Source organism: Mus caroli, unplaced genomic scaffold, assembly GCF_978045245.1.
Source record: "Mus caroli unplaced genomic scaffold, Mus_caroli_1 scaffold_11, whole genome shotgun sequence".
NCBI classification, from domain to species: domain Eukaryota; kingdom Metazoa; phylum Chordata; class Mammalia; order Rodentia; family Muridae; genus Mus; species Mus caroli.
In genome coordinates this window covers 74010810-74026154 of record NW_028227266.1, presented here as the reverse complement: position 1 = coordinate 74026154, position 15345 = coordinate 74010810, and the positions used below count along the sequence as shown (strand labels likewise).

Sequence of the window (15345 nt, the reverse complement as noted above, 5' to 3'; positions counted from 1 at the left end):
CCTAAAAGTTGTCTTTTGACCTCCATGTGTGCACTACATGCACACACACTATAACTAAGCAAGCAAACAAATATTGTGGTTTGGCTGGTGAGGTGGCTTGGTAGGTAAAGGTCTTCTGACTTCCCATGTATACACACATACACGCACAGACACACCACTATAATGAAGCAAAACAAATGTAGTTTGGCTGGTGAGATGGCTTGGTAGGTAAAGGTATTTTCCAGCAAGCTTGGTGACTCAAATATGATCTCCAAGACCCACATTTCTAGTCAGAAACATTGTCACATTTACAGTCAGAAATATTGTCACATGTACACAAACAAACCATGATCAGACCCAGTTTTATGAAATGGCAAGCTGATAATGGCCAGGGAGGTTTGGTGGGACACAATGTTTACCCACCATACAGGGCTTGAGTAGACTGAAGAGTGGAAGGGGGAAAGGAGGAATGGTGTATGAACTTTCATGTAGATTAAATGTTTAAAACAAAGCATTGTTAAGGCTGCAGAGATGGCTCAGTGGTTAAGAGCACTGGCTGCTCTTCCAGGGGACCCAGGATTGATTCCCAGCACCTGCGTGGTGACTCAGAACCATCTGTAACCCCTGCTCCAGGCATCTGATACCCTCTCCCGGCCTCACAGGCACAACACACATCAGTGGTGCACAGATCGTACAAGCATAACACACATACACAATATAAAAATAAAAATTACTCCCCGCACAGCAATATAAACCAAATCCTGGTTTATATCGGAGACAATAAAAGTAAATTGTCATGAATTTGAGTTACTCCTAAGAACAAGAAACTTGCCAAGTTATAGAAAGACATTTTCTTTTTTTCCCCCTTTTTAAAAAAGTGCATACATTTATTAAGAATTTGAAGTTATTAAAAACGTATTAAGGGGAGCATTATAAATTCAGAAGTCCTGAGAACTAGGCACAGAAGGATTTAGGTTTCCAGGGATTCCTTCCGGTTTCCTATTGCATTCCTCATTGCTCTGGGCTCTGGGCTTTAGGATCCCCTGCCCTGGAACCCTGGCAGCTCAAGAACCTCAGAACAGATGGGGGAGGCTCTGCTGCACCTGCAGCCAAATTCAGACAGCCGCACATCTAGTAAGTGTATGTAGCGTTTTCTGAAGTTCTCTGTCGTGATGGGACCATTTCCCCACTTAGCAGCGAAGAGCTACATGAACCCCTTTCAAATGCTGGCCCCATCACAAGCCCAGAACTCCATGTAGCATGCAGGTAGAAATATCTCTAGGCTGGAGGACTTCCTCAGTTCTTATCCAATTACCCAGGATGGTCCCTTAGAAGGTTCACAGTTAGGTAAGATCGCTTTAAAAATTTAAAACTTATAAACGTTTCCAGATAAAAAAGATGGCTGTTGCAAAGAAGCCTGACAGAAAAGCCGGAATCAGCAGTCTTCTCCAGAAGCCGAGCGGTACAGGGTTCTTGAAGAAGCGGCAAAAGCCATCCTGCAGGGGGGCGGGGGGGGGGGAAGACGAGAATTAGACTGTCTCCTCATGAACAAACCTGGGCCCCAGATTCACAGTAGGCACAGCTGGAGGGATGGCTCCGAAGTTAAGAGCACTGTCTGCTCTTTCAGAAGATTTGGGTTCCGTGCCCAGCACCCACATAGTGTCTCACAACTGCCTGTAATTCCAGTTCTAGGAGATCTGACATCCTCTCTGGCCTTCCCCAGCATTTCCACATAAAGGGCTGGCTCGGAGCTTAGAGGTCAAACACGTGATGAGCATGCACAAGGCCCTGGACCAGTCTCCAGTATGAAGAACACTCTAGGATACATGGGAGGTTTTAGATCATGCCATACAAATGAAGGCACCTGGCTACCGGACACCTCCCAGTTAGGTTTTGTAATAAGCAATCCAACTTGCTGCATCAGCAACCATCTAACTGCCTCATATGGCACAGATATCCTCAGTACACCTCAACGCTTACTTAAGACACCTTGGAGAACTCTATTAAAACCTCTCATTACTCTCTGATCCCTTCCCCACAACCTCCAGTAAAAATCGCGAAGCATTCTCTCCTTTGACAGCACAGTCTATCTTCAGCCCTTCTAGTCACTCTTGACCCTCTCTCTGCAAATCAAATTCAAAATGGTTTCGAAACTCATGGGGGACCCCCTGGATCACAGCTCTGGTTACTCCTTTAATAAGTATCTTGGTTCTTATGGTCACAGGCCCCCTCTTGAATACACTTTCCCTCTCAATTCATCCAGACTGCTGTGTGGTGCATCACACACACTCATGTGGACAATATCCTACCATAGTGCCAATCTCTGACTCAGATACCCGGAGATGGGAGACCTGCTGACCGCACCACCCAAGTCAGTATGACAGCAATCAGACACTTAATGCCTGTTATCTCCAGACCAAAAAAGGCTGGGAATGTTCACATGTGAACTAGAGGGTATCCAGGCCATGCTAACTCGCAGCAGCTGCTTTCTCTACCTTCACAGCTTGTGTAAAAGAAATAACAGATAACCCTGTTGAAAGTCAGCCTGGGAACTCGAAAGCCTCTATTCCCCAAAGGGAACTTACCAACAGCTGGGTACCTGAGACCCTAAGTAATCAAGGGCTATGGGTAGCAAATCCTGTATAGTGAACAGACACTAACTAAAGGACCCAATCTTTCCCCCTTCCCCTCCTGCTCCAGAATGGGTGATGGCTACACACACCCATACATCCACACGGACGGATTCATCACTGTGTGGCACACGACCTACCCCTTCCTCTGGAGCCTATGAGACCTAAAGAGACCTCGCTTGGCCTTATGGACCTAAACTCTATGCAAAGCTGTCGCCATGCTGTCTTCTCAGGGTCCTAGTAAGTCTGATAGTGAATCTCTCCCCCCAAAAGGAAAACCTGACCAAGGCTGAGATGAGAGCTTATGAGAGAGAGAGGAGGTAGAGGAAGGAGCCAGGAGGCAGAGGGAGAAATCAACACTCAGTCTTAATGACCTCTTCAGAGGGCTCAGAGAGGGTCCTCGGAAACTCAGCTGAAGGCGGTCTGTGGGCCCAGTGGAGACCCATACATCAGGAGCAGGGCAGGTACTAACATGTCCTGCTGCCTTGCCTTTCCCAGGTAGCTTAAATGCAGACTCCTGACAGGAGTGTAATCCGTTTGGGTTTTGTATAGCAGGTTTTAATGGTTAAGTTATATTTACCCCATAACATATCCATTTTGATTCAACCACAATGAAGAGGGAGGTAAAGAAACCTGAGGAGGTTAAGCTCAGCCTCCAAGGGGCCTGTTGTAGGCTAACCTAAGCTAGAAGGGTTTCCTTCCTTCCTTTCCTTCCTTCCTTTCCTTCCTTCCTTTCTTTCCTTCCTTTCTTTCCTTCCTTCCTTTCCTTCCTTCCTTTCTTTCCTTCCTTCCTTTCTTTCCTTCCTTCCTTTCTTTCCTTCCTTCCTTCCTTTCCTTCCTTCCTTTCCTTCCTTCCTTTCCTTCCTTCCTTTCTTTCCTTCCTTCCTTTCTTCCTTTCCTTCCTTCCTTCCTTCCTTTCCTTCCTTCCTTCCTTCCTTTCCTTCCTTCCTTTCCTTCCTTCCTTTCCTTCCTTCCTTTCCTTCCTTCCTTTCCTTCCTTCCTTTCCTTCCTTCCTTTCCTTCCTTCCTTTCCTTCCTTCCTTTCCTTCCTTCCTTTCCTTCCTTCTCTTTCCTTCCTTTTCCTTTCCTTCCTTTTCCTTCCTTTTCCTTTCCTTCCTTTCCCTTTCCTTCCTTTCCCTTTCCTTCCTTTCCCTTTCCTTCCTTTTCCTTTCCTTTCCTTTCCTTCCTTCCCTTCCTTTCCTTTCCTTCCTTCCTTTCCTTCCTTCCTTTCCTTCCTTCCTTCCTTTCCTTCCTTCCTTCCTTTCCTTCCTTCCTTTCCTTCCTTCCTTCCTTTCCTTTCCTTCCTTTCCTTTCCTTCCTTCCTTTCCTTCCTTTCCTTTCCTTTCCCTTTCCTTTCCCTTTCCTTTCCCTCTTTCTTTTTCTCTCCTCTTCTGGTGATGCTGGGGATCGAACCCAGGGCTTCACAGATGCTAACAGTCTACCATCAAGCTTTTTATCCTCATCCTGTGTGTTTTCCTTGATCAATAGCTCCATGCAGCTGGAGGGAGGCTAAGGACTGCCTCGTTAGCCTACACCACCAAATTAAGGACCAACAGAAAGCCATGAGCCTGGAGGTTGCCCAGCAGAGAAAAGTACAGTGGCCTAAAAGAACCCAGTCAGGCTCCCCACTTGGTGGCCCCACACATTTCACAATCCCTAAGGCCTTACTCTAATAAGGGTAAGTCTGGGCATGGTTACTGCTCCCTTTATACCACTTGGGCCTATTAGACTTAATCAACCCTCCCTGACAGTCCTGGGCTAAGAGTTAGGGTAAGCCACGTGTGCCTGACCGCCCCTGAATGAAGTTTTATAAGAGCTATTGAGTAAGAGCAGCCTATAAAGAAATCCCTGGGCTGGAGATGTGGCTCACTTAGTGCTTGCCCAGTATGCTCAAAGCCCTGGCTTCCCCTTCTAGCACCACATAAACCCACCATAATGACATAGCCTGTAATCCTGGTGCTCATGGGATAGAAGCAGGAGGACCATAGTGGCAGGATAGTATCTGATGAGGTTTGAGGCCAGCCTGGGCTGGCTACATAAGACCCTGCGGTAAAGGCACTCAACACATCATCCTGTGCCCCCTCTCCCAAGCCATCTCCATCACCCTCCTCCAGTGGTCTCACCCAGCCTCCGAGAGCCTCCAGCCTGGAGCGGTGCCGACGCCCCATGAGCAGATTATACAGGAAGTTCACTATGAGACAGCAGTCTCGGGTCACTATGAGACGATTCCTCAGCTCCCCCCTCTGCTTGACAGCCATGTAAGGGCCTTGATTCATAAGCGACCCCGCGAAGGCCAGGAGCATCACCAGTTGGCTCCAGTTGAAGTCTTGGTCTTTGGAGAGCAACTTATCCGCCATCTGTTTCACCAGCTCCAGGCGGTTGCCCGGGCATTCGGGGAAGGAGGAAAAAAAATCCTGGTGCTTCTGCTGGATCTGCCTAGTCACAGAGCGAAGCAAGGCCGCCTCGACAGACGTGGGCGGTGGCTCCGGGGTGCCCGGCTCCCGTGCGCAGAAGAATATGTAGTCAGACAGCAGCCGTCTAGTGCGTTCATGCAGTGGGTCCTGCGAGTTGGCCATCCTTTGGCTCCTGCACCCGGTCTAACCTCAGTAGGCTTTCTAGGCTCAGCTACTTCCCACTCTGACCCACCTGGACATTTGGGAATATCACTTGCACCTGGTACAAGGAGAGCGTCATGGGGTGGGGCAAGCAGGAGCAGCAGGAGATCCTCGGATTATTGTTGAGGTTTAAATAGATGGGGGATGGAACTTTCTAGGGGGTGAGTAGGCCTTGGAATTGTCATTCTCCTGCCTCAGCCTCCGGAGTTGCTGGGATTACAGACTTGAGCCATCAGGCCCAGCTGGGAGCGATTGCTATTGGCCTACTTGTTTGGGAAATAAGGATATACCCATCATTTTGCAAGTGGTTGTCCCAGGCTGGAGGAGGCAAGGTGGCCCCAACCCCTGACTCTTGCCTATTTCTGACCTACCAGCAATGCCTCCTAGAGCCTGTCTGTTCTCCATTGATAAATTTCTAGTACAGCGGTTCTCAACTTTCCCAATGCTGCTATCCTCAGGTTGTGGGGACCCCAACTATAAAATGATACTTGCTACAGTTATGAAGCATAATGTAATATCTAATATGTAGGATATCTAATATATGGCTCCCATAAGGGGTTGAGACCCATAGGTTGAGAACCACTGTTCTACTGAGCAAGCCTGCTGGGCTCTAGCCTTTGTGGGCCCTCTCGGGGCTCCTTTTTGGCATTCTGTGATGCTGATGTTACCCCAAGTTTCCTCAGAGGCCTTCTCCCAGAGGCCAACTCTGCCCAGTTGTCCTGGTCCCTTCTTTAGGCCCACACTCTCTGGAGGGAGGTCTGCTTTATTCCAGGAGAGTCTTCCTGGGGTTTGGGGGCAGCAAAGAGAGCTCTTTAGAGTGTAGAAGAATAATCCAGAACCCTCTGAGTCCCTGAGGCGCTTTCAGGGCTCCTGAGGGATATTTACATAATATTAATGACATAACAAAAATATATGTGGCTTTTTGTCACTCTGAGTTCCGCAGAGACTGCTGAAGTGGGGACAGTGCCATTCTGCTGACTGGAAGAATGTTGTTCTGCATTCTGAGGGTCTCTCTAAGGAGCATGGGGCTGGGGCTACAAAGCCAGCACTAAGCAAAGAGCCAGGCAGAGTAGGATAAGACAAGACAGACAATCTAGGGACACACATATCTCCTGCTTTTCAGGGTCAACAAAACCCTTTGGCTGGTCAGACACCCAAGGCCACCCACAATGCCAGTTTTTTAGCAGTGTCTGAGGTGACCTTTGGTTCCTAGTACACTTAAACAAAACAGAATTAAGCATTCTTTTAAAAGATGGGGTCTTGGAGCTGGGGCTATATTTCAGTTGGTAGAGCGTGAATCCTCTGATCTCTAGCAGCACCTACAGTCTTAGTACATCAGTGTGCAGGGCACGCTGGCCGATCCCAATGTACCAACATCTGAGAGGCCAAGGCAGAGGGATCGAAAGTTCCCGAGCATACTTGACAATGTAGAAGGTTTGAGGCAGCCATGATACCTTGTTTCATTATAAACATAACAAGAGGCAGGGAGGGAGACTGCTCAGTGGGTAAGGATGCTTGCTACCAACTGGGCCTGACAGCCTGAGTCTCATCCCAGGCCCCATATAGTGGAAGACGAGAGCAGGCTTCCACTGGTTATACTCTGACCTCCACGTGTGCTCTGTGGCCTGTGTATTCACGACCACACACAGAGAATTAAAAAAAAATCAAATAGATGAATAAATAAATACCAGAGCAAAACAAAAACATTGAGAAGATGAGGCCTCACTATGTGGCTGAGGCTGAACTTGAACTCTTGGCTTCAAGCTATCCTTTGGCCTCTGCTTCTCTGTACCTGAACTTAAAAGTGTGTGCCACCATTTCTATTAACATGGCATCTCATTACACGAAGAGTTTCTAAAAGAACAAACCTCTACACCTTTAAAAGAACAAAAGGAAGAAAAGCAGGGACCTTGTAATACACAGCAGCCAGTCGCATCTAGAAGGAATTTATGATTCAAATAAAGACAAGATACCCCTTGGATAACAAAGACATTATTATTATTCATGGCCTGCCCACCAGTCTGTGTCAGTACAACTGCTGTGCAGGACATTCGAATATAATTTATAGGGACAACACACAGTTTATCTTAGGCATTTCTGATAACACTACTAGCAGGCTTTTAAATCAGTTTAGTGGCCTGTCTTCTCACGCCACGAGGTTCTGTTTGCTCTCTGCAGTATTTGTGCTAGGAATGGCAACCTGTTTTCCCCTCAAGTGTCGGGGATGCTCAGCCTAGACTGCCATCGATCACAAGTGAATTATACAGTATTTTTTCTGTTTTCTGCATGTGTCCGTTTCATTTCTAAAGACTCCCCCCCCAGACCCTCATCCCCCAAAACAAAAACAAACATTATCTTAAAAAAGACAACTGAACAGGTTGAAAAAAGATAATTTTACCTAAAAACAGTTTTAAAAAGTGGTTCTGTGTAGTTACATCTGGAAATAGAATTTCCTTCTATTACAGACCAGTGAACCTTACAGTTCTTACAGTCCACATAACCGGCACGTCCCAAGGATGGTTCTAGAAGCCACAGTCCACGCCAAGAAAAGGTACAGTTTAAAGTGCTCTGAAGACAGACTAGATCCAAGGAAACAACGAAGGACATTTTAAATGCTGATAAATGTGAAATTCCACTGGCTGGAATAATTTCAAAAACAGACAAAACTTAGCAGAGTTTTTGAGATGACAGAAGGGCTTGAAGGTCCAGTTGAAGTGCCACGGCCTATCCGAATGTTTCCAGGGAGGGGGCAGATTTCATGGAGACACTGGACAGGGTGAGTGAGTGCCGAGCTGTGAGGTTGCTCCCATAAGCTAACCTGTGGGAAGCCCTGGGCTCATGGAGAAGTCCTATCTACACGAGAGGACACACGTTCTTGCACGCTGTGAGAAGATTATGCCCAAACCTGAGAAGACACAGATAGGTACTTTTTAAATAGTTAATAGTTTGTACTGTAAGAGTTGAGTTTAATGTTTAAAGATAGGAAGTTAGAGTGTACACACATATACATACACATATGCATTCACGCTCACACACTCCACTGAACAGGGCTCTCAGAGGCTTCAGCCTATTTTCTCACCACCATGTTGAACACCTGTGTGCACGAGGCTCCCAACCTCCCAGAGACAACCACTTGTCACCTGTATCTCTGGACAGGGACAGAGATTGCTCAGGACGGCCACCTCCCATCCTCTCTGTTCACACAGGAAAATGGAACACCCTTCTTACTCTTAGGGTGTGATCCCACGATCCCGAGCAGAAGGCCGTCCCGTCAGGAGACACTCGCAGAGTGCTGACGCGGTTTTCATGTCCAAACAGGATGGAGACCCGGGAGCCCTTGAGAACATCCCAGACATTGATGGTATAGTCATTGTACCCAGCGAAAAGCAGGCGACCTGGAAGAAGATATAATGGTTAAATCAGTTCCTGCTTTTCCTTTCTTGACTCTCATTCACTCACTCACTCACTCACTCTCTCATTCACCAAATTAATTTCATCATCTGTCCATCTATCCACCCTCTCACTCACCACCCTTCCGCCCACCCACTCACCTATCTACCCACCCATCCATCTAACCATCTACCCTTCCATTCATACATCCACCCACCCACCCACGAACCCACCTACCCACTCACTCACTTATCCACTTACCTATCCACCCGTCCACCCACACAATAAACACAGATTAATCTAGGCCTGTATGGCAGGCAATGTGTGTTGCCTTTGCAATTCAGGAGAAGTAGTCATTGTCTTCCAGGGAAGGCATGGAACAGAGAGGACTACCACTGTAGCACCATGTGGTAGAAGCTACCATGCTAGAGTCACATGTGTATAGGATGCCACTGGGCCTTAGAGGAAGCAGGAACACTCCTGCTATTTCTAAACCTCCAACTAGAGTTCAGAGATTAAGGCAAAGTGGCCAACGTTTCTGAGGGCAGAGCAGTAGTCTTCGATTCTTGGGTAGGGGTACCAGAAAGTGGCTGCAGCAAAGGCAGAGACTGAGAACAGGGCGGTGTCTCATCAACACTGGCTTGGCTTCTGCTAGCTGCTTCCCAGGTGTGGGCAGGGTTGCAGGGGGTTTCAGAGCACAAAGTGGCAATGGAAATGAGGTGAAGGGAGGTCTGAAGGTCCCACATGGCTTCAGCATATCACCTCACCAACAGCTCAGTGATGGGAAGCTTGGCAGAGAGCTGGTTCGTTCTCTTTAGGTCTAGTCCTACAGTCCTGGGGAAGTTTCTGAAGTAAAACCTTACCACTGAGGGAGAAGTCCACGCTCGAGGCGCCAAATATGATGCTCTCCTTGGAGTAGATGGCGACCTCTCTATCTGCCCTCAGGTCATAGAGGCGACACTGAGGTACAAAGGAACGAAGGTACAATTACTTCGGGCTTCAACTTGTCAAAGTACAGACCACACACCTACTATTACTACTGGGGACCAGCAGCATTTGGTCCCCAGACCTGCTGTAGTTTGAGGCGTGACAGGAGAAAACCTCTTTAGTTCTCTCTCTCTTTTTATTTTATCCTTCAATCCTATTTCCAGTTAATGTCTTTGGGTCAGTAGGGACTCAAAGAAACAGCTAGTGTAAAAAATGTTTTCAGGTACAGAGACAAACATAGAACCCTACCTCCTCTTCCTTGATGAAGCATACACTGTCATTGCGGATCATTCCAGAATGCTTAGAAATTCACACACGAGGAAATGAAAGTCACCCCAAGTCCTAGAGGTATTTGCTAATGTCTGGGATGTTATTTTTGTGTGTTTCTAAAAAATATATTTTATGTGTGTGTGCTGGATAGTTCTATGTCAACTTAACACGCTAAAGTCATCTGAGAAGAGGGAACCTCAATTAAGAAAATGCCTCCATAAGACTGGGTTGTGGGCAAGGCTGTAGAGCATTTTCTTAATTGGTGATTGATGGCGGAGGGCCCAGCCCATTGTGGGTGGTGCTATCCCTGGGCTGGTGGGCTGCTATGAAAAAAAGCAGGCTGAGTAAGCCATGAGGAGCATGGCAGAAGCACAACCCTGCATGGCCTGTGCCAGTGCCTGCCTCCAGGTTTGAGTTCCTGTCCTGGCTTCCTTTGATGAACAGTGATCTGCAAGTGTAAGTCAAATAAACCCTTTCCTCCCCAACATGCTTTTTGGTCATGGTGTTTCATCAGAGCAGTAGAAACCCTGAGTAAGACTGTGTGGAAATCGATGGGCTGGGTGTTCACTGCTGGCTCTGTCAACATTATGTGGTAAGCACTTACCAGAATTAGTCTTCAAAGACGACGATCTACATGGCAGGCCAATATTTCCCATATGGCCATGTCTCAATCTATTAGGCAATAATGAGCTAAATGGTCTTAGGACTAAACTTTCTCTTTTATGTATAATTCTTTGATGAACATGTGTGTGTATGTGTGTGTGTGTGTGTGTGTGTGAAGAAAGCTGATTTTTGAATACACTACAAGGGGCAATGGGCTGGGCAGTCACAGTAGAACTGCCCATAGCTATGTGATAGACATTTCTATATAAAAATCTTTGTATACATGTTGATGTCTGCCTTGCATTGGCTTAGGAGCAGAGCCCTTAGAGCAGAATGGTTTCCATGAAACGGTATAGTGAAAATGTGTGCCTTTATATTTTGTTACATATTTTTGACACATCTAAGAGTTTTAAAAATGTTTTATTATTTATGAATGTGAATATGGGTGTGCCTGTGTGTGTGCGTGCGTATGGTGTGTGAGGAGGACAGAAGAGGGTGTCAGGTCCCCCAGAACAGAAGTTACAGGCCATTGTAAGCCACCTCACATGAGTGCTGGCATTGAACTCGGGCCCTCTGGGAGGGCACCAAGCTCTCTAATCTCTGAGCCATCTCTTCAACCCTGAGATTTTCATTATTATCAAAACTCTTCCACAGCAGCAGCTTGGAGCGAAGCCCACTCTTTAATATTGGGTATTTTTGAGGGCAACAAGAACAAAAAAAATTATGTTTTCTCTTAAAAACATATATCAACATAATTTGCCACTTGTAACAAAACTATGAGAATGGAATCTGGTTTTAGGTAAGCAATCACTGCTGTAGGGTTTTTAAGTCGAGAAAGGCACAAAAATATTTACCTACAGCAAAGTTTGTTTAGTAACCTAGGTTGGTCGTGAACTTACTGTGGGACCTTCAGACGCCCTCCCTAGCTAAGGATAACCTTGAATATCTGTTCCTCTTATCTCTGTCTCTCTCATGCTGAGCTTACAAGCATTGGACCACCATGTTGGTTTTATGACAGTGTTCTTAAAGAGGGTGGGAATAACTTACAAAGAGCTCCCTCCAGATGGAAGATTCTTTGAGGTCATGATGGTATGTCAATACTATGAAATACCAGACAATTATTGAGAAAATATGCTAGGGAAAAATGCTTGTTAGTCACAGAAGAATGTATACAGGCTGCCATCATGTGAAAAAGACAAATATCCAAATAGATATTGTATTTATGGAGAGCAAGGGCTGCCAGGATTCATTAAACTGCTTTTTCCTTAGGAAAGGAAAGGAATTCCCTTCAATATTGATTCAGAGACTACACAGAACTTCTGTGACTAGAAAACAAGTTTAAAAAAAAAAAATTAAGCCAGGCAGTGGTGGCGCACGTCTTTAAATCCCAGCACTTGGGAGGCAGAGGCAGGCGGATTTCTGAGTTTGAGGCCAGCCTGGTCTACAGAGTGAGTTCCAGGACAGCCCACGATACACAGAGAAACCCTGTCTCAAAAAACCAAATAAATAAATAAAATAAAATAAATAAAATTAAGGTATAGTGACAATTTTGGAATTTTGGCTTCTTTAAAAATACAGAGCTATTATAAGAACAGGCTTTCATCTTAATCCCATGTGTAGGGCTGTGGGCTGCTTCCCGCAGCAGCTGACCATGATTTGCCTTGTGCTCTAGCAAAAGCGTGGTTTTACCAACTGCAGATAATTTCTGTGATTCTGTGATGTTTGGAATTCCAGGAACTTGTCAGAGGGTATATAAATGCTAGGCGGGTTGGTTACGGTTTGTTGGTCGTCACGCTCAAAGAATAAGCAAGAAGAAAGAAACTAGATTCAGATCTCTCTCTCTCTCCCCTGTATCCTTCTATCTCTCCTATCTAGTGATAGGAGGTGAAACTGGGGGCAGGGGGAGGTAACGGTTGGGAAAAAGAAGAACCTACAAAGTAGCAAAGACCTACTACACTAAGGGGCTGGAGAAATGGCTCAGCTATCAAGATCACTGACTGTTAGTTCAAGGAATCAGGGTCAAGTACTAGCATCTAGATGGTGGCTCCCAACCATCTGCAATTCCAGTCTCAGGACAACCTCGTGCCCTCTTCTGCTCTCCGAGGGCACCAAGAATTCATGTGGTGAAAAGACATATATTCAGACAAAACATCCATATACATTAAAATGCATAAATAAAATTTGAAAAACAAAACAAAACAAAACAAATTAAGGCCTGATGTTTTCCTGTAGTATTTTCTGTTCCCTTCTGTTGCTTTGCTTTAAATAAAATTCCCTTTCTACTTTTGCAAAACATAAAAGTAAAAACAAGCTATTACCCCCCCCCCACCCCCCGCCTGGAGAGGACCATCAATAACCGAGAAACATACCGTGGCATCATCTGACCCCGAAGCAAAAGCATCCCCACTGGGGTAGTACCTGCAGAGAGTTGGTAGAAAGCCCGTTATGCCGAATAGCCATTCCCATGACCCCCAGGAAGGCATCCTAGCTCACAGAGCCAGAAGCTCCACCCCTGGGACACAGGGCCTTTATATAGGCCGGACCTGAGGGGAGCCTCATGTGCTTGGACCACCAGCCTCTCATGTTCCTCAGGTAAACCCAGGACCCAGGACAGGGACACTGCCTTGCAGAGTGGCGCGCTGAGGGCCAGAGGAAGTCAACACAGTCACCCAGGGTACTGAGCAGAGCAGGAGCCCTGTCATGCACCTCATTCCCAAAGTGTGGCTCAGAGCACAGGGAAAATGGAGTCAGAAGGACAGAGCCACATCAGCTGTTGGCACTGTCAGGACATGCAGTACTTTGGGCAGTGACATCATCTTTTCCAGCCTGGTTTCCTCATCTGGACAGCGAGGATAATGAAGCCCGTCTACATGGTGATGAACAAGGCAGTGAGTACCAAGAACCCAGCATACCACTAACTAAAAAGCCTCAATGGACAGTGGCTATTCCTGCAGTCATCTTCTTCTCGGTGCTCAGTGGGAAGTATGGATGCTAGATTATAAACCACTGGCAGGAGCAGAGTCGGGTCGGGGGGGGTATTTGTTTCTTTCTTTCTTTACTTATTTATTTATAGGTGGAGTCTTATGTAGCTCAGGCTAGCCTTGAACTCTGTGAATGACCTTGAACTTCAGATCCTAGTGCCTCTACCTCCTCTGTTCTGAGAGTCCAGGAGTGAGCTACAACACCTGGTTTTATGGCCTGCTAGAAAGAGAACTCAGGACCATGTACATTCGTTAAGCACTCTGCCAAACTGAGCTACATCCCTCAGTACCCTCACTAAGTCTTTAATCCCTTCACATCGTCCACACTCTGATGTGTCTCCCTTTCAATGCATCTCCTGTCTGGTTACAAATGGCCTCCAGCCTGCAGCTTGTACTGGGGAGATAATAGTATAAAAAAAATTGCTAACAGGGAAGGTTGGTTTTGTTGTTGCTGTTTTTCATGCATATGTTTGTGTAGACGTAGAAGGTAGAGGGAAGCTTCAGGTATCAGTCTTAGGGAAATGTCCACCTCCTTTGAATCAGGTTCTTTCACTGACCTGGAGGCCACCAAGTGGCTAGATTGGCTGGCTGGTCAGCCCCAGGGGTCCTTTTATCTCTGCCTCCTCCTGGTTGGAGTTACAGCCACCTGCTACTATGCATTTGGATGCCAGAGACTGAAGTTGGCTCTTCGAATGGCTTACCAAATGAGCTATGCCCCCAGGCCCAGCAAGCTTGATTTTGTGTGGCTACCTTACAAAGTTTCTGATAGAAGTGGATGAGGACAGAAAGGTTGGATGGAAAATGTCCACAATGTTTAGCTCTGTCTGCACCACACCATGATCTGAATACATAGTGCATATTTTTTAAAGCTATGTGTGTAAAGTGTGTGTATGTGTTGTGTGTGTATGTGTATTTGTGTGTATGTGTTGTATGTGTGTATGTATGTGTCCTGTGTATATGTGTGTGTATGTGCCCTGTGTGTATGTGTGTGTGGGTGTATGTATGTGTTCTGTGTGTGTGTGTGTGTGTGTGTGTGTGTTGTGTGTTCATGTGAACGCAGGTGTCCCGAGGAGGCTGGAAGAGGATACTGGATTTCCTGGAGCTGCAGTTAGTGGCAGTTGTGAGTCATCTGGTGTGGGAGTTGGGAACTGAGCTCAGAGGAACACATCTAATGTTTTCTCATCAGGCACGATGGCAATTTTTAGGGCTCCGAGCAGAAAGATGTTTTATATTTAGCCATGCCGTGGTACCTTCTGAACGAGTGAAGTCCCAACCCAACCCTTTTCTGGAACCCAACTTATGGAGAGCTTGCTACCAACTGAGCATCTCTGCTTGGCTGGCTAGGGTTTTTTTGACTGAAGTAGCCCCATGAAGTTCAATGGCCATCTCCTGTCTGTACTTCCTCTAGTCTTCCCTGTGTAAACGAATGGGCCACTGCCTACTGTCCAGATTAGAGATTTGGGCTTCCTGAGCTCAGCATTTTTATAGTGTGGCCTGGCCCTTCCTTAGCAACAGACAAGGCTGGCTCTTCATCCTCCAGGCCTGTTTGGAGGTCACCGCCTAGAAGTAGCCCAGCCATTCCTACCCCTGTTCTGTCTCCCCATCGTATATAGGTGAATCTTTTTGTATCTGGTTTGTTTCCTGAAAGGCAATAGAAGTTTTATCTACCATGTTCACTGCTGTAATCCTATTGCAGAGGAAATGCATGTATGCATGTAATTCCCTCAATAAACATGTGACAAATGCCTAAGAAACAGTGGCTCGCTTTGGGAGGGTATAGTTTGTCTCTAAGCAAGGCTCCTGGGACCTGGGGCCTTTCCTGCTGAGGAGCCCTCTTTCTTAGGTGATCTCTGGTGTGTGTGTGTGTGTGTGTATGTGTATGTGTGAGTGT

The 15345-nt window shown here is 46.5% G+C and overlaps 2 protein-coding genes across 2 annotated transcripts in view; both read right to left on the bottom strand.

Annotated features, from left to right (window-relative positions):
* Nucleotides 1-1352: 1352 nt before the first annotated feature.
* On the bottom strand, nucleotides 1353-5184 carry Bcl2l10 (BCL2 like 10). Its single transcript, XM_021173293.2, has 2 exons — nucleotides 4732-5184; nucleotides 1353-1475 (listed from the first exon to the last, which is right to left on the bottom strand). Exons 1-2 carry the CDS (start codon nucleotides 5182-5184, stop codon nucleotides 1353-1355), a joined length of 576 nt encoding a protein of 191 aa, XP_021028952.1.
* A 2413-nt stretch (nucleotides 5185-7597) lies between these two features.
* Gnb5 (G protein subunit beta 5) overlaps nucleotides 7598-15345 on the bottom strand; it is a 33553-nt gene continuing 25805 nt past the window's right edge. The window contains exons 8-11 of the mRNA XM_029481131.2: nucleotides 12843-12891; nucleotides 9477-9573; nucleotides 8452-8618; nucleotides 7598-8128 (exon numbers count right to left, since the gene is read on the bottom strand). Of these exons, the coding sequence (XP_029336991.1) occupies nucleotides 8117-8128; nucleotides 8452-8618; nucleotides 9477-9573; nucleotides 12843-12891 (325 nt within the window). The 3' untranslated portion in view covers nucleotides 7598-8116. The remainder of the gene's footprint in view (nucleotides 8129-8451; nucleotides 8619-9476; nucleotides 9574-12842; nucleotides 12892-15345) is intronic.

Excerpts from the sequence above, each read along its gene's own strand:
- Bcl2l10 (XM_021173293.2), bottom strand. The coding sequence starts at position 5,184 with ATGGCCAACTCGCAGGACCCACTGCATGAACGCACTAGACGGCTGCTG. Across the intron at positions 1,476-4,731 it reads TGGAGGCTCTCGGAGGCTGG|GATGGCTTTTGCCGCTTCTT; the intron begins GTGAGACCACTG and ends GCCCCCCTGCAG.